General features: G+C 42.7%; 1 protein-coding gene and 1 long non-coding RNA gene across 5 annotated transcripts in view; one reads left to right on the top strand and one right to left on the bottom strand.

Annotated features, from left to right (window-relative positions):
• The window catches only part of LOC149984610 (uncharacterized), a 755,830-nt gene that overhangs the window by 695,644 nt on the left and 38,500 nt on the right, over nucleotides 1-21,686 (top strand). The window lies entirely within an intron of this gene.
• LOC110519988 (leucine-rich repeat flightless-interacting protein 2) overlaps nucleotides 1-21,686 on the bottom strand; it is a 71,973-nt gene that overhangs the window by 48,197 nt on the left and 2,090 nt on the right. For all 4 annotated transcript variants that reach the window (XM_036974113.2, XM_021596926.3, XM_090229556.1 and 1 more), the window contains exon 2: nucleotides 3,050-3,136. In XM_036974113.2, the coding sequence (XP_036830008.1) occupies nucleotides 3,050-3,136 (87 nt within the window). The remainder of the gene's footprint in view (nucleotides 1-3,049; nucleotides 3,137-21,686) is intronic.

Raw genomic sequence — 21,686 nt, 5'->3', positions numbered from 1 at the left:
TGAACACAACAACATTCAACAACTGGAGACAAACTGAACAAGTTCCACAGATTTGTGACTAATAGAAATTGAATAATGGGTCCCTGAACAATCCAGGGGGGGGGGTCAAAATCAAAAGTGACAGTCAGTACCTGGTGTACCCACCAGCTGCATTAAGTACTGCAGTGCATCATCTTCTCCTCATGGACTGCACCAGATTTGCCACTTCTTGCTGTAAGATGTTACCCCACTCTTCCACCAAGGCATCTGCAAGTTCCCGGACATTTCTGTGTGGGGGGGTGGGGGGGGTATTGTCATGCTGGAGGGTCAGGGTGAGCCTGCAGGAAGGGTACCACATGAGGGAGGAGGAGGATGTCTTCCCTGTAACGCACAGTGTTGAGATTGCCTGCAATCACAAGCTCAGTCCGATGACGCTGTGGCACACCGCCCCAGACCATGACGGACGCTCTAGAGTACAGGCCTCGCTGAATCCGACCATCACCCCTGGTGAGAGAAAACTGCAACTCGTCAGTGAAGAGCACTTTTTGCCAGTCCTGTCTGGTCCAGCGACGGTGGGTTTGTGCCCATAGTGCCTTACAACAGACCTAAAAACCCTCAGTCCATCCTCTCTCAGCCTATTGCGAACAGTTTGAGCACTGATGGAGGAATTGTGCATTTCTGGTGTAACTCGGGCAGTTGTTGCCATCCTGTACCTGTACATGCCTCCCACTCTTTCTATTCTGTTAAGCCAGTTTGCGCAGTTCTGTGAAGGTAGTAGTACACAGCGTTGTACGAGATCTTCAGTTTCTTGGCAATTTCTCACTTGAAAAACCCTTCATTTCTCAGAACAAGAATAGACTGACGAGGTTCAGAAGAAAGTACTTTGTTTCTGGCCATTTTGAGCCTGTAATCAAACCCACAAATGCTGATGCTCCAGATACTCAACTAGTCTAAAGGACAGTTTGATTGCTTCTTTAAAATCAGCACAACAGTCTTCAGCTGTCCTAACATAATTGCATAATTGTTTTCTAATGATCATGTAGCCTTGATAATGATAAACTTGGATTTTTTTTCACACAATGTGCCATTGGAACACAGGAGTGATGGTTGCTGATAATGGACCTCTGTAAACCTATGTAGATGTTCCATAAAAGCAGTTTCCAGCTACAATAGTCATTTACAACATTAACAATGTCTACACTGCATTTCTGATCAATTTGAGGTTATTTTAAAATGGACAAAAAAAAGTGCTTTTCTTTAAAAAACAAGGACATTTCTAAGTGACCCCAAACTTTTGAACAGTAGTGTGTGTATGTACACCTACACAGAAAGATAAAAAGGTGCTGTATAAAAAAATAAACATTTGCCACATTTATCTATTACAGAACCTTGATGTATACTTCTAACGTATACGTGAGCTAAACATAGAAATGCTTAAAGTATAAAGATGATAACTAAATGTTACTGTCCCACTACAAAACAGGTTATGAAATGTTCAAATTCATTACAAATGAACAAAAGAAGAGCCTTGGTCAGGGAGGTGACCAAGAACCCAATGGTCAATCTGAGAAGGACAACCATCTCTGCAGAACTCCACCAAGCATCATGACTGGAAGAAGCTAGACACCGCTTATCACATGGCAAAAACCATCCCTACGGTGATGCATAGTGGTGGCAGCATTATGCTGCGAGGATGTTTTTCAGCGGCAGGGACTGTGACGATTGAGGGAAAGATGAATGGAGACAAGTAGAGATCCTTGATGAAAACATGCTCCAGAGCGCTCAGAACCTCAGACTGGGGTGGGGGGGGGGGGACAACGACCCTAAGCACACGGCCAAGACAACGCAGGAGTGGCCAAACTGACAGTGCTTGAGAGAATCTGCAAATGCAGGTGTCCCCAAATACAGGTGTCCCAAGCTTGTAGCGTCATACCCAAGAAGACTCCAAGGCTGAAATAACTACCCGGGAATGAACCCGGGTCAGTTATAATGCCTCTAGCACTACAACGCAGTGCCTTAGACCGCTGCACCACTCGGGAGACCCTCATTTTTTTAATTATTTTTTTATACATTTCTAAAAACCTGCTATTGCTTTGTCATTATGGGGTATTGTTTGTATATTGATGAGGGAAGCAAAACAATGTAATACATTAGAACCTTATTCTAAAATGTAACAAACTGTGGAAAAAGTTAAGGGGTCTGAATACCTTCCGAATGCACTAAGCTGGCAACTAGATAGAATATTCTGGAGCATATGGTACTAGATGTAAAGATAGCATAACTTCGAGATCACACTAAGATTAGACTAATCTTATTAAGAAATGATGGGTCCCAAAAGGCAAAACTAGGATCCCTTATTTCCTAGATCTAATGACAATGTTCTTGGCTGTTGATTATACTGATGGTGTTAAAGGGATAATGTGACTTTTTTGGCAATTCATTTTTTATGTCTCTGTGTAGTTTGAAGGTAGTTTCACAAGTGATTGGTAAATAACATTAGAGAAGATTTACAGTCATTGTTAAATCTATGTAGTTAGTAACTGCGCTAACTCTAGTTAGCAATTTCTTTCAAACTGCACGCAGACATAAAAATAGTATCCATGAGTTCATCTGACTGGGTAAGTGGAAAAAGGGCTTAGTTGCCAAAGTCTCGCACTATGACTTAAGAGTGTATGCTAATTTGTTTGGTAGAAATTACCAGCTGTGCATTCTAGTGCAATGGATATGGTACACCATTAACACTGGTGACCACTGGACCCACCCTGGCACAGGACGTTTAAGAATGAAACACTGTTCACAGGAAATGCCTTTAATAACAGACTGCGCTTCCCGACCTGACTCCTTGGTCATGTGACATGGGTCAAGGTGCCTAAAGCTTGGGGTAGTTTTGGGATTAAGTCTTTGTAAGGTACCTTACTACATCAGGTCTGGTTTTGTCTGTCCTTTCGAACTGTAGTTGTTCTGTAGGTATGGATACTATTTGCATGCATGTTTGTGTGCATGTGTTCTATAAGATAAGTGTGTACATTATGAGTGCATTTGGGTGTATTGTAGTGCTCTTTAGTTATACCTCCTCCTGTTGTCTCTCCAGCTCCTTCATACGGATCTCTCTGGCCTCTGCCCTGGCCGCCCTCTTCAGAGCAAGCCTGGCCTCTGCCTAAGTTAGAGAGAAAGATGAAAACAGGGAGAAGGAAACAGAAGACGAATAGAGAGCAAGGGAGAATGAGAGAGAGAGAGAGAGAGATCAGTTTAGCATGAACTCCAGCATCTATAAATGGAGAGGATGAACATGTCATCAGAAATCCTTTTCCTAGACAGGGCTCATGTTCCCAACTGTTTGACCACAGTATGTTGCAATGCACTGCTAGGAAGTTAACCACGTCGACTTTCATTAATATCACAACATTTATTTTGTCATATTCTACAGTATATGGCACACAATGATGTAGGTCTTTAAATACATAGGAAAGGCAAACAGACACATTCAACCCTTGATAATAAAAAATAAAATAAAAATCAAGGTATTATTTGGAAGGCTGATGTGCAAGTAAAATAAGTACCTGACCAAGTGACTATCAAAAGGGTGTTACATTTATTTAAAGAGTCTATTACGGAAATAATCGTGTGTGTATATTTACGTGACATTTTCTAGTTTTATTTGTCGTATGTACAGGATACACATGGTATTCACAGTCAAATGAAATGCTTACTTGCAGGTTCATTAGACAACAATAAGAAATAATAAAATACCACCTCTGGGATTAATTGAAACGCCGACTGCGAGCCAGGCCTAATCGCCCAACATCAGTGCTCAACCTCACTAATGATTATGGCTGAATGGAAGCAAGTCCCCACAGCAATGTTCCAACGTCTAGTGGAAAGCCTTCCCAGAAAAGTGCAGGCTGTAGCAAAGTGGGGACCAACTCCATATTAATGCCCATGATTCTGGAATGATATGTTTGATGAGCATGTAGTGTATTTACACATGTTTTTGGGGAAGGAGGGATTGGGGGAGCAAGTGTTTAAATTGTGCAGAATGCTAAGTCTGGTAGCAGCAGTTGCAATGTGTGTGTAGCATATGTGCCGAGAGTCAGTGCAGGTGGTCTGTCCAGTTCAAGTGTTCAGTAGTCTGATGGCATCAGACGCATGCTCCGGTACCATCTGCCTGACGGTAAGAGAGTGAACAGCTCATGACTGGGGTTTGTGGGGTCCTTGATGCAGTGGGCCTTCGTCAGGCACCGTTTCGAGTAGCTGTCTTGGTGATTTACTGGCCCATCTTCACCACCCGCTGGATGGCATTGTGGTCTTGGATGGAGCAATTCCCGTACCAGGTTGTGATGCAACCCGTCAGGATGATCTCAATGGTGCAGTGATAATATTTGGAGAGGACCCGGGGTGGCATGCCAAATTTCTTCAGTCGTTTTAGAAAGTAGAGACGCTGCTGTGCCGTCGACAGGACTGGTGGTGTTGCTGGTCCATGTCAAGTCCTTGGTGATGTGGACACCGAGGAACTTGACTGCTGACTCTCGAATGCAGTCTTGTTGGTGTGTATCGGGAATGTTCCCTCTGCTTGCTAAAGTCAACAAGCAACTCCTTTGTTTTGCTAACATTGAGGGAGAGATTGCTTTTCTGGCACCACAATGCCAGTTCACTTACCTCCTCCCTATAGGCTGACTCCTCGTTGTTGGTCATCATCAGGCCTACAACCATGGTGTCGTCAGCAAACTTGACGATGGAGTTGGTGTAGTGCAAAGACACGCAGTCATGGGTGAACAGGGAGTACTGCAGAGGGCTGAGGACACACCCCTGGGGGGCCCCTGTGTTAAGAGTCAGTGTGGAGGAGGTGTTGCCAATCCTCACATCCTGTGGTCTTTCCATCAGGAAGTCCAGGATCCAGTTACAGAGGGTAGTATCCAGAACCAGGGCTTGGAGGGAACAATAGTGTTGTTGAATGCTGAACTGTAGTCAATGAACAGCATTCTCAAATTGGTGTTCCTTTTGTTCAGATGTGTTACGGCCGTGTGAATAGCATCTCCCATGGACCTGGTGGAGCAGTAGGCAAATTGGAATGGGTCCAATGTGCCTGGCATGCTGGCCTTGATGTCGGCAATGACCAACCCCTCAAAGTTCTTCATGATGACCGGGGTGAGTGCGACGGGGCGATAGTCATTTGGGCATGTCACCTTGTTAATCGTGGGCACTGGGATGATTGTGGTCTCTGAAGTAGGTGGGGACTACAGCCAGGGGTTGAAGACGTTCGAGAAGCCGCCTGCTAGCTGGTCAGCACACATCAAGGACGCGGCCAGGGATGCCATAAGTACTCACTCTTGAGAGTTTCTCACATCAGCCTCAGAGAGCGAAAGCACCTGGTCGTGTTGTCTGCCTTGAAGCGAGCATAGAATGTGTTAAGCTCATCTCAGAGGGAGGTTTCGGTGGGCACTAGAGACAGTGAATTTACCTTTGTAGTCCATGATAGTCTGTAGTTCTTACCACATGCTTTGCGAGTAGCCAAAAATCAATTAAGTTTGAGTCTGTATTGTCTTTTTGCGTCCCTAATGGATTTGTGGAGCTCGCACCTACTTGTCTTGTATGCTTTGTGCGCCACCAAGTCATCAAGGTTCGTTCTGCTCACATTGAATGTGGCAGTACGGGCTCTCGTCATGGCACGGATATCTCCGGTCATCCAGGGTTTTTGGTTGAGGTATGTCCGGATTGTGATTGTGGGTACAACAGACACATTTCCTAATGAAGCCTGTGACTGACGATGTATACTCCCTCAATGTTGATGGATGAGGCCTGGGTGGATGAGTCTTTGAACAGATTCCAATCAATATTCTCAAAACAGTCCTGCAGCATCGAGTCTGCCTCCTCTGTCCAGAACCGCTGTTGGTGGCTCGCTCTTGAATTGATGCTTGTAGGTGGGGAGTAGGAACAGGGAGATGTGATCTGATTGGATGTTTGTATGTACATGGTCCAGTACGTTTCCTCTCATGGGGCAGGATACATATTCGTGATATTTGGAAGAATGTTTTAAAACGTGCTTGGTTAATATATCCCACGACAGTAAAGACTGCTTCCGGGTGAGAGGATTCCTTCACAGTTCGCGGAGTGCCACCTTGATGTTTGTTGTGGCAGTATGTACACAGCTGTGATAACACACGTGAATTACCTCAGCATATAGTGGGGTTGGCATTTTAGAATTAGAAACTCCAGGTCAGGTGAACAGGAGCTTGAGACGGTTTCAACTTCAGTACACCAGGAATTGTTGATCAGGAAGCATACACCTCCTCCTACTCTTACCAGAACCTGATCCATACAGAAAATGGAAAAGCTGTCTGGTTGAATAGCAGAGTTTAGTGTAATGTCCATAAGTCATGGCTCTGTACAAACAAAGAAACAGCATTCCCTGATGTACAGTGGGGCAAAAAAGTATTTAGTCAGCCACCAATTGTGCAAGTTCTCCCACTTAAAAAGATGAGGCCTGTAATTTTCATCATAGGTACACTTCAACTATGACAGACAAAATGAGAAAATAAATCCAGAAAATCACGTTACATTTTTAAAGAATTTATTAGCAAATTATCGTGGAAAATAAGTATTTGGTCACCTACAAACATGCAAGATTTCTGGCTCTCACAGACCTGTACCTTCTTCTTTAAGAGGCTCCTCTGTCCTCCACTCGTTACCTGTATTAATGGCACCTGTTTGAACTTGTTATCAATATAAAAGACACCTGTCCACAACCTCAAACAGTCACACTCCAAACTCCACTATGGCCAAGACCAAAGAGCTGTCAAAGGACACCAGAAACAAAATTATAGACCTGCACCAGGCTGGGAAGACTGAATCTGCAATAGGGAAGCAGCTTGGTTTGAAGAAATCAACCGTGGGAGCAATTATTAGGAAATGGAAGACATACAAGACCACTGATAATCTCCCTCGATCTGGGGCTCCACGCAAGATCTTACCCCGTGGGGTCAAAATGATCACAAGAACGGTGAGCAAAAATCCCAGAACCACACGGGGGACCTAGTGAATGACCTGCAGAGAGCTGGGACCAAAGTAACAAAGCCTACCATCAATAACACACTACGTCGCCAGGGACTCAAATCCTGCAGTGCCAGACGTGTCCCCCTGCTTAAGCCAGTACATGTCCAGGCCTGTCTGAAGTTTGCTAGAGAGCATTTGGATGATCCAGAAGAAGATTGGGAGAATGTCATATGGTCAGATGAAACCAGAATATAACTTTTTGGTAAAAACTCAACTCGTCGTGTTTTGAGGACAAAGAATGCTGAGTTGCATCCAAAGAACACCATACCTACTGTGAAGCATGGGGGTGGAAGCATCATGCTTTGGGGCTGTTTCTCTGCAAAGGGACCAGGACGACTGATCCGTGTAAAGGAAAGAATGAATGGGGCCATGTATCGTGAGATTGAGTGAAAACCTCCTTCCATCAGCAAGGGCATTGAAGATTAAACGTGGCTGGGTCTTTCAGCATGACAATGATCCCAAACACACCGCCCAGGCAATGAAGGAGTGGCTTCGTAAGAAGCATTTCAAGGTCCTGGAGTGGCCTAGCCAGTCTCCAGATCTCAACCCCATAGAAAATCTTTGGAGGGAGTTGAAAGTCCATGTTGCCCAGCAACAGCCCCAAACATCACTGCTCTAGAGGAGATTTGCATGGAGGAATGGGCCAAAATACCAGCAAGTGTGTGAAAACCTTATGAAGACTTACAGAAAACGTTTGACCTCTGTCATTGCCAACAAAGGATATATAACAAAGTATTGAGATTAAGTATTTGGTTAATAATGTTTTTTTTCCACCATTCTTTGCAAATAAATTCATTAAAAATCCTACAATGTGATTTTCTGGATTTTTTTTTCTCATTTTGTCTGTCATAGTTGAAGTGTACCTATGATGAAAATTACAGGCCTCTCATCTTTTTAAGTGGGAGAACTTGCACAATTGGTGGCTAACTAAATACTTTTTTGCCCCACTGTACCTCTGTGATTGAAGCCTTGCTCTGAGTTCAAAGTTAATTTTCCAGCGATTGGACATTAGCCATCAGAATATGAGGAAGTGAAGGCCGTGTAGCCCGTCTTTTCAGCCTAGCTCGGGAAAATAACTGTTGTGGGTATGGCCATGCTTTGTGTGTGTCGCATGCAGTTGGTGCTCATGTGTGTTGACTTGGATCCACTTGAGTGAGAGCAGGGCCTTTTCCTTCAAAGTGACAGTGTTAGAGAGTGAGAGTGCAAGAGTGTGTGAGTCAGCACTTCCTTCCTGTCCCTGGGGCTGTCAGAATGTGCCTCTAGGTGGGGTCACTGTACAAGCTTGCACAGAATGCTCTAACGCCTCCTCCCTCGCCCCTCTGCGTTTCCCCAACTCCGGACCATGTGTTTAAAAAAGGTCCTCGTCATTCACTTCTACAGAAATGTAGGGTGACATTTGGTATTTTATTAGGATCCCCATTAGCTGTTGAGAAAGCAGCAGCTACTCTTCCTTGGGTCCACACAAAGCATGAAATATGACAACAGTTCAAGGACAGAACTACAAATGTAAAAAACGGGACATAGAGATTGTATGTATTGATATGTAGGCTATGTCAAATACGGGAGAAGCGTTTTGCAGTGAGTTGTTGCTTGATCCGTTTGTTTTAAACCAGGTTTGTGGGTTTATTTGAGCAATATGAGATGTGACTTCCATGCAATGGCTCTATATAATACTGTACGCTTGTTTGAATTTGTTCTGGACTTGGGGACTGTGAAAAGACCCCTGGTGGCATATCTGGTAGGGCTAGTGTGTGTCAGAACTGTGTGTAAATTGACTATGCAAATTCTTTGGAATTTAACGTTTGTTATAAAAAGTGATGCAGTCGGTCTCCAACTCTTAGCGAAGAGAGACTGGCATGCATAGTATTTATATTAGCCTTCTGATTACCATGAAGTGCAAGATGTGTCACTCTGTTCTGGGCCAGCTGCAGCTTAACTAGGTCTTTATTTGCATCATATGACAATAATAAAAAGACAAAACTAGAGCCTGCAGGACTTGCTATTGTGTTCCATACAGGCAGTAGTGAAATTACTCTTCCTCCTGTCGTTGTGAAACATACCAGACCAGTTTATAGTCCACTGCCTTGACTTGTGAACTCCACAATGCAACCCTAGGCCCTGTTGAAATTAGTTCTGCCTTCCTAGTTTTCTTGAAGTAATCACTGATCTCTCACAATTCAATAAGATGAAAGCTAGCCCAGCCGTCACCTATTCAACAGTGTGAAATCAGCGATTACTTTCAAGAATGGAGAAAGGTTGCATTTTCAATTGGAACAGAGCCTTTTTTTTGTAACAGCATACACCTCTGGTAGAGGCCGCAGAGTACCAATGAGGAAAGGTGGATGACGTAGTAGTGGTTTAGAGGAATGTAAAATGTCAGCTCAGGAGGTTTACATTAGATTCCGACAAGACCATCCGCCTTAGTCTGTGCTTGAAAGCGTCTGGCATGGAATAATTTTCCAGAGAAGTGGAAGGCTGCCTAGTGCCTACCAAGCGAGACCCACTTCTGGGAAATCCCTATCTGATAAGTGCTAAACAGCCATGAACAACTTGTAGCAATGCCAAGAATGGGTTCATCAGGATCATTGGTCATTAATAGTACCACACTACTTTAATGTGTTCTTAAAATGGTGTGATAGGAATGATTAACTGAGGGAGCAACTAAGTGTACTTGTAATTCTAAAGCAGTGTGTGTCCGGTCAGTTCAAGAAAGAAGATTAGTGGATCTCTCTTTGGCATGCCTTTACTTCGCCGATCTCCAGTAAGCCACGTTGATCTTTCGTTAGCTCCCAGGGGAGAGTAGGAGTTACATAGAGCTCAGTGGCATTACATTTCTTGTTAGCTTCAGCCTTAAAAATCACACCAGAGGGCAGGGTTTCCCTGTGAGCCCTGTGGTATAGCAGTTGTCATTACCATTAGCCTAGCCTATCCCCTTTAAGTCCCACTCAGACCAAAAGTGGCTCACAAGCTAAGGACATGGTCATTCCATTTAGTTTCAGCAAGCCATGACACCCACCATCTCAGATTGTTCTGAAATGGTTTCTGTAGTTTACCCGTTTCTAAGAGAAATGTTTCAGGAACGTTTTAACTGAGAATTTAAGCCAATTGATTGTACCAAAATTGGCCATTTCAATATAAAAAGGGTTCTTAAAATGTTCCTTAAATATAATACCAACATCCGATTTGGACCAAACCCCTTCTTAATGACAGACGTAATGAATGCAAATAAATGGTCAAAAGTCAAGGAACAACTGACCCCCTCATTTTTATCAAAACACAGTTAGTACAGCCATAAAATGCACTATATGCAGCCATTAGTCATTAGCAATAGCATTTGCTACTACTAGTCATTACCTCAAAGCATTACTCTAACCCCACCCAGCTACACACCCAGTCACCTACAAAGTAATCCTGGAGCCAAGTTCTGGTCACATCAGTTGATGTCCCCGAAGAGAAGGTAATAACGTTGCAAGTTCACAACCGGGTAAAAGGAACAGCTGAAACAAGGTGGTTTACATCTAGTTTAAACACTAATTGTTAACTCAAGTACTGTAACAATTACAGGAAGGAAGTTAGAAAGCTGACAGAGTTGTTTGGTCTCACAACCTCGAGTCATACTGGCTGACCCTTTACGATACTATTCAGAGAGAACAACATCTTCCCACCCCATAGCTCTGTTGGGGTTTCACACTTATGCACAAATACAAAAGGCCTGCAGTGCACTGTAGACCAAACACACATAAAATCGCACTGCATAAAAAGTGTGGGATGCCGACACACACACACCTCTGTGCCATTTAACAAAGTGCTGCAGGAACCTTAACCTTGCCTGTCCCCAGAATTATCTACGTTTGGTGTCAGAAGTAAGATCCAAAGTGCATGTCGATGGTATTGCCGATGGGTTCAAGTTTGAATGGAGAACATAAGATGTGCAGCATGTTTATGTGCAGCCTTTCAGAGGGGATCGAGAGAAGAAAAAAAAACTCTCCAGGTCAGCGTTAAGTCCACTATTGTGGCTAATCCTTATTGTGGCTAGCTTCAAAGATGGGTCCGACCACTATTAATCAAATAACGGTCTTAGAAATTAGGGTTGTTAGAACACACACACACACACACACAGTTAGCTATAGCTACTGAAACAGATGTTATGCTATGTATCGATGAATCGTTTTGACATGAAATACAAGTGAGTGTGATAACTATGTAAAAAAAATGTAAGGCGTTAAATTATTGTGTGGTGTGCAGTCATATTCAGGTCCTGATTGGTCAACAAGCTTATTTCACATCAAACAGTGTTATTTGGCACACAAAGACCCACAGTGCGTTCCAATAGTATGAGAAATCCTGGTTGAGAATGAAACTAAACAAATGAACAACAAAACAGCACAGCAAGTAAGTGAAATAAATAGGTTTTGATTATGTTTTAAAACGGTAAAATGGGGACATACGTAAATGACAACAAAATAACGTGTGTGTGTAACACCTTTATTTAACTAGGCCATTCAGTTAAGAACAAATTCTTATTTACAATGACGGCCTACTCCGGACCAAATTGCACGCCGCTCTATGGGACTCCCGATCACGGCCAGATGTGATACAGCCTGGATTCGAACCAGGGACTGTGGTGATACCTCTTGCAATGAGATGCAGTGCCTTAGAACATGTGTACACACCATGCGTCCATGTGTGTACTAGACTAGAATGCTTAAAAGGGCCGCTAAAATTTGAAATATCAGGATTGTTTTGGCAAGGAAAATATCTAGGGATGCACGATATAGTCAGTAAACATATTGGAATAGGGTAATATTAGCTAAAAATGCAAACATCAGTATCGGCCCAATGTCTAGTTTAACGCCGATGTTAAAAACCGATGTCAAAGCTAATGTGCATACCTATTAGAGATAGACCGATTAGGATTTTTGAACGGCGATACCAATTATTGGAGGATCAAAAAAAGCAGATACCGATTAATATATATATATACACAGTTGAAGTCGGAAGTTTAAATACAGTTTTAATGACTCCATTCTAACTAATTTTTCAACCGCTCCACAAATTTATTGTTAACGAACTATAGTTTTGGCAAGTCGGTTAGGACATCTACTTTGTGCATGACACAAGTAATCTAAAAAGAAAATGGTTTACAGACCGATTATTTCACTGTATCACAATTCCAGTGATTCAGAAGTTTACATACACTAAGTTGACTGTGCCTTTAAACAGCTTGGAAAATTCCAGAAAATCTTATGGTTTTAGAACCTTCTGATAGGTTAATTACATAATCTGAGTCAATTGGAGGTGTTCCTGTGGATGTAGTATTTCAAGGCCTACCTTCAAACTCAGTGCCTCTGTTTTACATCATAGGAAAATCAAAAGAAATCAGCAAAGACCTCAGAAAAAAAAATTGTAGACCTCTACAAGTCTGGTTCATCCTTGGGAGCAATTTCCAAATGCCTGAAGGTACCACGTTCATCTGTACAAACAATAGTACGCAAGTATAAACACCACACAGCCGTCACACCGCTCAGGAAGGAAACGCATTCTGTCTCCTAGAGATGAAAGTACTTTGGTGCGAAAAGTGCAAATCAATCCCAGAACAGTAGCAAAGGACCTTGTGAAGATGCTGGAGGAAACAGGTACAAAAGTATCTACATCCACAGTAAATCGAGTCCTATATCGACAAACTGAAATGCCCCTCAGCAAGGAAGAAGCCACTGCTCCAAAACCGCCATAAAAAAGCCAGATACGCTTTGCAACTGCACATGAGGACAAAGATCATATTATTTGGAGAAATGTCCTCTGGTCTGATGAAACAAAAATATAACTGTTTGGCCATAATGACCATCGTTATGTTCTGAGGAAAAGGGGGAAGCTTGCAAGCCGAAGAACACCATCCCAACCTTGAAGCACGGGGGTGGCAGCATCATGTTGTGGGGGTGCTTTGCTGCAGGAGGCTAGTGGACTTCAAAATAGATGGCACCATAAGGGGAAATTGTGTGGATATACTGAAGCAACATCTCAAGACAGTCAGAAAGTTAAAGCTTGGTTGCAAATGGGTTTTCCAAATGGAAAATTACCCCAAGCATACTTCCAAAGTTGTGGCAAAATGGCTTAAGGACAACAAAGTCAAGGTATTGGAGTGGCCATCACAAAGCACTGTCCTCAATCCTATAGAAAATGTGTGGGCAGAACTGAAAAAGCGTGTGAGAACAAGGAGGCCTACAAACCTGACTCAGTTACACCAGCCCTGTCAGGAGGAATGGGCCAGAATTTACTCAACAATTTATTGTGGGAAGCTGGAGGAAGGCTACCTGAAACATTTGACCCAAGTTAAGCAATTTAAAAGGCAATGCTATAGAATACTAGTTGAGTGCATGTAAACTCTGACACACTGGGAATGTGATGAAAGAAATAAAATATATATATATATTATATAGCTCAAAAATAAAGGGAACACTAAAATAACACATCCTAGATCTGAATGAAATATTTTTATTAAATACTTTTTTCTTTACATAGTTGAATGTGCTGACAACAAAAATCACACAAAAATGATCAATGGAAATCAAATTTATCAAACCATGGAGGTCTGGATTTGGAGTCACACTCGAAATTAAAGTGGAAAACCACACTACAGGCTGATCCAACTTTGATGTAATGTCCTTAAAACAAGTCAAAACGAGGCTCAGTAGTGTGTGTGGCCTCCACGTGCCTGTATGACCTCCCTACAATGCCTGGGCATGCTCCTGGTCTCCTGATGGATCTCCTACCAGACCTGGACTAAAGCATCTGCCAACTCCTGGACAGTCTGTGGTGCAACGTGGCGTTGGTGGATGGAGCGAGACATGACGTCCCAGATGTGCTCAATTGGATTCAGGTCTGGGGAACGGGCGGGCCAGTCCATAGCATCAATGCCTTCCTCTTGCAGGAACTGCTGACACACTCCAGCCACATGGGATCTAGCATTGTCTTGCATTAGGAGGAACCCAGGGCCAACCACACCAGCATATGGTCTCACAAGGTGTCTGAGGATCTCATCTCGGTACCTAATGGCAGTCAGGCTACCTCTGGCTGTGCGGCCCCCCAAAGAAATGCCACCCCACACCATGACTGACCCACCGCCAAACCGGTCATGCTGGAGGATGTTGCAGGCAGCAGAACGTTCTCCACGGCGTCTCCAGACTCTGTCACGTCTGACACATGTGCTCAGTGTGAACCTGCTGTCATCTGTGAAGAGCATAGGGCGCCAGTGGCGAATTTGCCAATCTTGGTGTTCTCTGGCAAATGAAAAACGTCCTGCACGGTTTTTGGCTGTAAGCACAACCCCCACCTGTGGACGTCGGGCCCTCATACCACGCTCATGGAGTCTGTTTCTGACCGTTTGAGCAGGCACATGCACATTTGTGGCCCGCTGGAGGTCATTTGCAGGGCTCTGGCAGTGCTCCTCCTGCTCCTCCTTGCACAAAGGCGGAGGTAGCGGTCCTGCTGCTGGGTTGTTGCCCTCCTACGGCCTCCTCCACGTCTCCTGATGTACTGGCCTGTCTCCTGGTAGCACCTCCATGCTCTGGATACTACGCTGACAGACACAGCAAACCTTGCCACAGCTCGCATTGATGTCCCATCCTGGATGAGCTGCACTACCTGAGCCAGTTGTGTGGGTTGTAGACTCCGTCTCATGCTACCACTAGAGTGAAAGCACCACCAGCATTCAAAAGTGACCAAAACATCAGCCAGGAAACATAGGAACTGAGAAGTGGTCATCACCTGCAGAACTACTCCTTTATTTGGGGTGTCTTGCTAATTGCCTATAATTTCTACCTGTTGTCTATTCCATTTGCACAACGTGAAATTTATTGTCAGTGTTGTTTCCTAAGTGGACAGTTTGATTACACAGAAGTGTGATTAACCTGGAGTTACATTGTGTTGTTTAAGTGTTCCCTTTGTTTGTTTGAGCAGTGTATTTTATAACACTGAATTAACACTTATTTTAACTTAATATAATACATAAATAAAATCAATAATAAATAAACAAAACCTGTTCAATTTGGTTTAAATTATGCGAACAGTGTTGGAGAAGAAAGTAAAATTGCAATATAAAAAAGCTAATGTTTAAGTTCCTTGCTCAGAACATTAAAATAAATGTTAATTTGTTTAATACTTTTCTGGTTACTACATGATTTCAAGTCAAAGTAGCCACCCTTTGACTTGACACCTTTGCATACTCTTGGAATTCTCTCAACCAGCTTCGAGGTAGTCACCTGGAATGCTTTTCCAACAGCCTTGAAGGAGTTCCCACATATGCTGAGTACTTGTTGGCTGCTTTTCCTTCACTCTGCAGACCAACTCATTCCAAACCATCTCAATTGGGTTGAGGTCGAGTGACTGCGGAGGCCAGGTCATCTGAGGAAGCAATCCATCGCTCTCCTTCTTGGTGAAATTGATCTTACATCCTGGAGGTGTGTTTTTGGATGATTGTCCTGTTGAAAAACAAATTATAGTCCCACTAAACCCAAAACAAATGGGATAGAGTGCGTGTCACAGCAAATCAACCATGAAGGCCTGATTCAGGCAGTCTCCTCTGAACAGTTGATGTGTCTGTTACTTGTACTCTATGAAGCATTTATTTAGGCTGCAGTCTGAGGCGTAGTTGATTGCCGATTACTGACGCTGGTAACTCAAATGACCTTATCCTCTGCAGCAGAGGTAACTCTGGGTCTTCCTTTCCTGTTGCGGTCCTCATGAGAGCCAGTTATCTTAGCGCATGATGGTTTTTGCGACTGCACTTGAAGAAAATGTAAAAATGCTTGAAAGTTTCTGGATTGACTGAGCTTCTTGTCTTAAAGTAATGGACTGTTGTTTCTCTTTGCTTATTTGAGCCGTTCTTTCCATAATATGGACTTGGTCTTTTACCAAATAGGGCTATCATCTTCTGTATACCACCCCTACCTTTTCATAACACAACTGATTGGTTCAAAGGTGTTAAGAAAGAAATTCCACAAATTAACGAGACACACCTGTTAATTGAAATTAATTCTAGATACCTCATGAAGCTGGTTGCGAAAATGCCAAACGTGTGCAAAGCTGTCATGGCAAAGGGTGGCTACTTTAAAGAATCTCAAACATATTTTGATAACCCTTTTTTGGTTACTACATGATTCCATATGTGGTATTTCATAGTTGTGATATCTTCACTATCATTCTACAATGTAGAAAATTGCAAAAAATAAAGAGAAACCCTTCAATGAGTAGTTGTGTCCAAAATTTTGACTGGTACTGTATTTGGTAGAAAAGCGGTTGCGGCTATAGCGGAAGAGGATGCGACCAAGAAGAGCTTCACTGAGCTTAAAAATCATTCTGGGGAGGTTGTCCAGATGTTTCTCATTGGTTCACACAGTGCAGGCCTCCCTGTTACCCCTGAGGAGAAACTAAATAACTCAAGGTCTGGCCTTTCATCTCAGGGTAGGGAGGGAAGACAGTGGTATTAAATTTAAAGCAGTAGCTGCTAATATTGCACCACTCCCTACAACTGCATGTTGGGGTAAATCGCCGAAGTATCTATCCACACAGGAAGTTACTCAAATATGGTACTAAAAGCTATGGTGGATCTTCAAGTACCCGTAGTGGATAGGCCAAGTACCCCCAGTGAACCTAGTATCCCTGGTTGGGAAAGATTGTTGTAGTGTACTGCTAACCACTGTACTTTTTGATGTGAATGAACTGACGCCCTGAATCTCCCGCCTAGTTCTAGTAGAGTTAGTTCTAGTAGCTAGCTTTGTTGACCAAGACGTGACAACAATGTAGGCTGTGTGTAGCGGTTAGCGGTAAAGACAGACATCTGATGTGTTGTGGACTGATGTCCACAAGTGAAGGGAAAATGTGAGAGGAGAAGAGCACAAGAAATTATACAGTTGAAGTCGGAAGTTTACATACACCATAGCTAAATACATTTAAATTCAGTTTCACAACTCCCAACATTTAATCCTCGTAAAAATGCCATTTTAGGTTAGTTTGGATCACCACTTTAGGTCAGAATAGTAGAGAGAAAGATTTATTTCAGCTTGCATGTCTTTCATCACATTCCCAGTGGGTCAGAAGTTTACATACACTCAATTAGTATTTGGTAGCATTGCCTTAAATGTTTAACTTGGGTCAAACATTTCAGATAGCCTTCCACAAGCTTCCCACAATAAGTTGGGTGAATTTTGGCCCATTCCTCCTGACAAGGCTGGTGTAACTGAGTCAGGTTTGTAGGCCTCCTTGCTTGCACATGCTTTTTCAGTTCTGCCCACACATTTTCTACAGGATTGAGGTCTGGGCTTTCCAATACCTTGACTGTTGTCCTTAAGCCATTTTGCCACAACTTTGGAAGTATGCATGGGGTCATTGTCCATTTGGAAGACCCATTTCCAACCAAGCTTCAACTTCCTGACTGATGTCTTGAGATGTTGCTTCAATATATCCACAATTTCCCCTTCTTCATGATGCCATCTACTTTGTGAAGTGAACCAGTAACACCTGTAGCAAAACAATCCCACAACATGCTGCCATCCCCATGCTTCATGGTTGGGATGGTGTTCTTCACCTTGCAAGCCTCCCCCTTTTCCTCCAAACAAAACGATGGTCATTAAGGCCAAACAGTTCTATTTTTGTTTCATCAGACCAGAGGACATTTCTTCAAAAAGTAAGATCTTTGTCCCCATGTGGAGTTGCAAACCGTAGTCTGGCTTTTTTATGGCGGTTTTGAAGTAGTGGCTTATTCCTTGCTGACTTTCAGTTTGTCGATATAGGACTCGTTTTACTGTAGATATAGATACTTTTGTACCCGTTTCCTCCAGCGTCTTCACAAGGTCCTTTGATGTTGTTCTGGGATTGATATACACTTTTCGCACCAAAGTACGTTCATCGTTAAGCGACAGAACGCGTCTACTTCCTGAGCATGACAGCTGTGGGGTCCCATGGTGTTTACACTTTCGTACTATTGTTTGTACAGATGAACATGGTTCAGACTTGTGGAGGTCTACCATTTTTTTCTGAGGTCTTGGCTGATTTCTTTTGATGTCAAGCAAAGAGGCACTGAGTTTGAAGATAGGCTAATCAACATCATTTGAGTCAATTGGAGGTGTAACTGTGGATGTAGTCTATCAGAAGCTTCTAAAGCCATGAAATCATTTTCTGGAATTTTCCAAGCTGTTTAAAGGCACTGTCAACTAAGTATGTAAACTACTGACCCACTGGAATTGTGATACAGTGAATTATAAGTGAAATAATCTGTCTGTAAACAATTGTTGGAAAAATTACTTGTGTCATGCACAAAGTAGATAACAAACTATAGCAAGTCGGTTAGGATAACAAGACATTTGTGGAGTGGTTGAAAAATGAGTTTTAATGACTCCAATCTAAGTGTATGTAAACTTCTGACTTCAAATGTATATACAACGAGTGATCATGCTATTGATGTGGCTTCTATGAAAGTGAACTGTTTTTGCATGTGATCAGGGGTGTATTCATTCTGCTGATTAAGAAAGATTTAACAAACTCTTTTGTAACTGTTGAGTACACCCTAGATCAGCTAGATGCATGCAAGAGTGTGCAAAGCTGTATTGGGAAAATTGTAGTATCATGAAGTAGCTTAAACCTGTCAATATTAAATTGAGTTGGGTGAATTGAATATGAATGACAGTCATCCAATATGCTGTAATAGAAATAAGGCCATGCTCATAAAATAATAATAATCTTCCCTCATCTTAAAATCCTTGTCCTACATAGAGGTCAAATTCAATCAGCCACTGTGTGCAGCAAGTCAACATTTCATATGCCATGGTTTGTAATGATGAGGGGATTGATTAGGCAATATGACACAATTTCCTCTACAGCACTGACAGTACTGCTTATTCTTGACTTGTTTCTTCCTTCCTACAAACCAATCAACACAAGCATTAAGAGATTTTGACCAATGAACTGTGCTTGGGAGGGAGCCCAGTAGAAGCAAATCAACAGGAAGGCGTTTGTGATAATCTCTACGGGTCCTGTGTGTGACGTCACCAAGAGGAAGCTAACGCACAGTGCCTCCATATATGGAGACTTCCCTTTTCAGGGGTCAGAGCAGGTTAGGCTAACCGAACCCACTCGTCCATGTCTCAACATATGGAGGAAATGTTTGAAGTACTAATGTTTGCATCTGCATGTTTGTGTGAGCCTCAGTCTGCTTCTTTATTTGGCATTCTTTTAGCTAAACTAATAGATTTGGAAATGCTGGAGTTTAAACAGGAGTGAAATGACATCTCATTGTTAAATTGCTTCATAATTTAGCCTGATTGTCCATAGGTATGCAGTTTTGAAATAAATCTGCCATTATCTGTGTGTGCATGTGTACGTGACTGCATGCATGTGTGTGGTGTGCCTACGCACATGTGTAGGACTGCCAATTATCTGGCCTGTCCCATTGATGACAGTCAGATTAAGGAAGACGGTGTGTTGTGCCCCTCCTTGCTTCAGAGTCCCAGACTAATCCTCTCTTAACACTTGATTCACCCCCTCATCGCTACACTGCCCCTCAGGCTGTCACTTAACGCTGACCTGGCAACTTAATCCGCGGCTTAAATTTGTCTCCCAACCGCACTCAGACAAAACACACCAACGTCAACAGAATACTTGACAGCCATCAGCACCGATACAGACACTGGCCTGGTCAGAGGCCCTGCGTCTATATTTCCATCCACCATTCTCGTGAATGGTGTTCCTGCAAAGATGATACAGCAATCCAAGACATGCCGGTTTGTAAAGGAAGTGTCACGCAGGAGCAGCAGGAACGAATGGGAACTTATTTGACACTCGGTGTTTCAATAGTTTCATCTTCCCTCACTATCACTTAGAAAGGCATACCTAGTGGGTTATCCAGTGGTTATTCAACCTACACTAAAGCTTTCGCCTTCTACAGACATAATCCATATATCCTCACTGACAGTAGTAAAACAGGTTTTCAACATACATGCATTCAGATTACTCAGACCATGTTCACACTTTTCACTATTTAACTACAACTGCAGGTTGTAGGACACCTATGCAGACAGATAAACAAGATCACAATGTGACTAATTGTAGCTTTTGCTACCCCCCCCATTTAGAACATTCAAATCTTAATTCAGGGTCTGAATTCTGGAAATGAATCACATGAAGCTAGTACTTGATGTCTAACCATGGTCCCTAGAGTATGTGGATTTTACAGGGAGCCATTGCGGTCAAGAAATGAGTTGATCACAGAATAGGCTACATTGAACATGAGCACACGGTGGCACCCATGACAGAAAACACGTTGCGGAGATAATTTCTTCTGGAAGCTCCAATGGCAGTAGAAAGAGTTCTAGCTACTTTTAAAAACAAACCAAATGCCTTAGAAATGTGCACAATGGCATTACACAAACAATGGACACTCATATGGGCTTGCGCCCAGGACAATTAGCTTATTGTTTAAAAAAAATTAAAAGACATGTGGTTCCACTACAAAAGCAGTAAGCCCTCTTGCCAAAGATGATCCCAAACTATTTACCTGACAAACAGTGCACTTAAAATGATTTTTTTTTTCTCCATTAGTCCACTGTGAATACAATCATATGACACAAAGGGTGTCACTCATGCAGGCAGAAATACAGCAGGTAAGTGCTATATCTTAAACTTGGCTGTTAACATGCAAACATTTTTGGGACAGTATTTACAAAATTAAAAATTTAAACTACCAAAAGATTGTTTGAGTGTCCCCTCAGCAAGTGTTAAGACGCTGTTTTGTGTATCGAATGTATGAGGTAAATCCCTCTACATCCATACTAATTCAAAGATGGAGTCTGTGCCTCATTACAAATCAACACTGGGTACTATTCCAAGACTCAATTGTGAGGACACTATCTGTGTCGAACATGTAATTGCTGATGGACTGCTTCATTCCCATATCCCAACCTTTGGTCTGAATAATACTTCAGAGTTTCTTGTATTGAAAACATAGTGGGCACGCTATTTGTCGTCCATAGAATATTACCACCTGCTCATGTGGGATATGTTTTGAATGGTTCATACGAGTAACTCTGGTGCAGCCATAAGATCCCTATTATTAATGGCATACAAATAGAAGCTTAATTCAGATCAACTGCCTCTGATCGTCAGGTTATAAGAATTAGAGGTTGACCGATTAATCGGCATGGCCTATCCCCCACGACAGACCCACTTTGAATGCAGTGTGCAGTAACAGCTGATATTTCAGGGCCTTTCTATTTTTAAAGCCTTTTTAGCAGAATCGGCCAGCACATCCAGACTGACAGACCATCCTGTCAGAGGGGCTGCCAGTGTGGGACTCAACCCAATCTGCACTTAAAAGGGCACTGTTTTTCTCTTTACTGACTAGCAGTTATAGTATAGTGCATTTAGCCAACTGTCCTGAAACTACACCAAGCTACCTTCCAACAGCAAACAGTCCAATGACAATTGTTTTTAACCAAACCATAACTCAGGAAATGTGCAAAGGCAGCTATAGGGAACTGCCACTTGACAAACTTTTAAAAAATCAAAACCCTAAAACACAACTAGCAACTTCCACAGCACGTTCTGCCCACTGCACATTGACTACAGGAAGCAACTATGACTAAACTGCAGGAATGTGCAACTCCAGA

This window comes from Oncorhynchus mykiss, chromosome 3 (assembly GCF_057628025.1).
Source record: "Oncorhynchus mykiss isolate SJ-2025 chromosome 3, ASM5762802v1, whole genome shotgun sequence".
NCBI lineage: Eukaryota > Metazoa > Chordata > Actinopteri > Salmoniformes > Salmonidae > Oncorhynchus > Oncorhynchus mykiss.
This window is presented reverse-complemented; position numbering and strand designations above follow the sequence as displayed.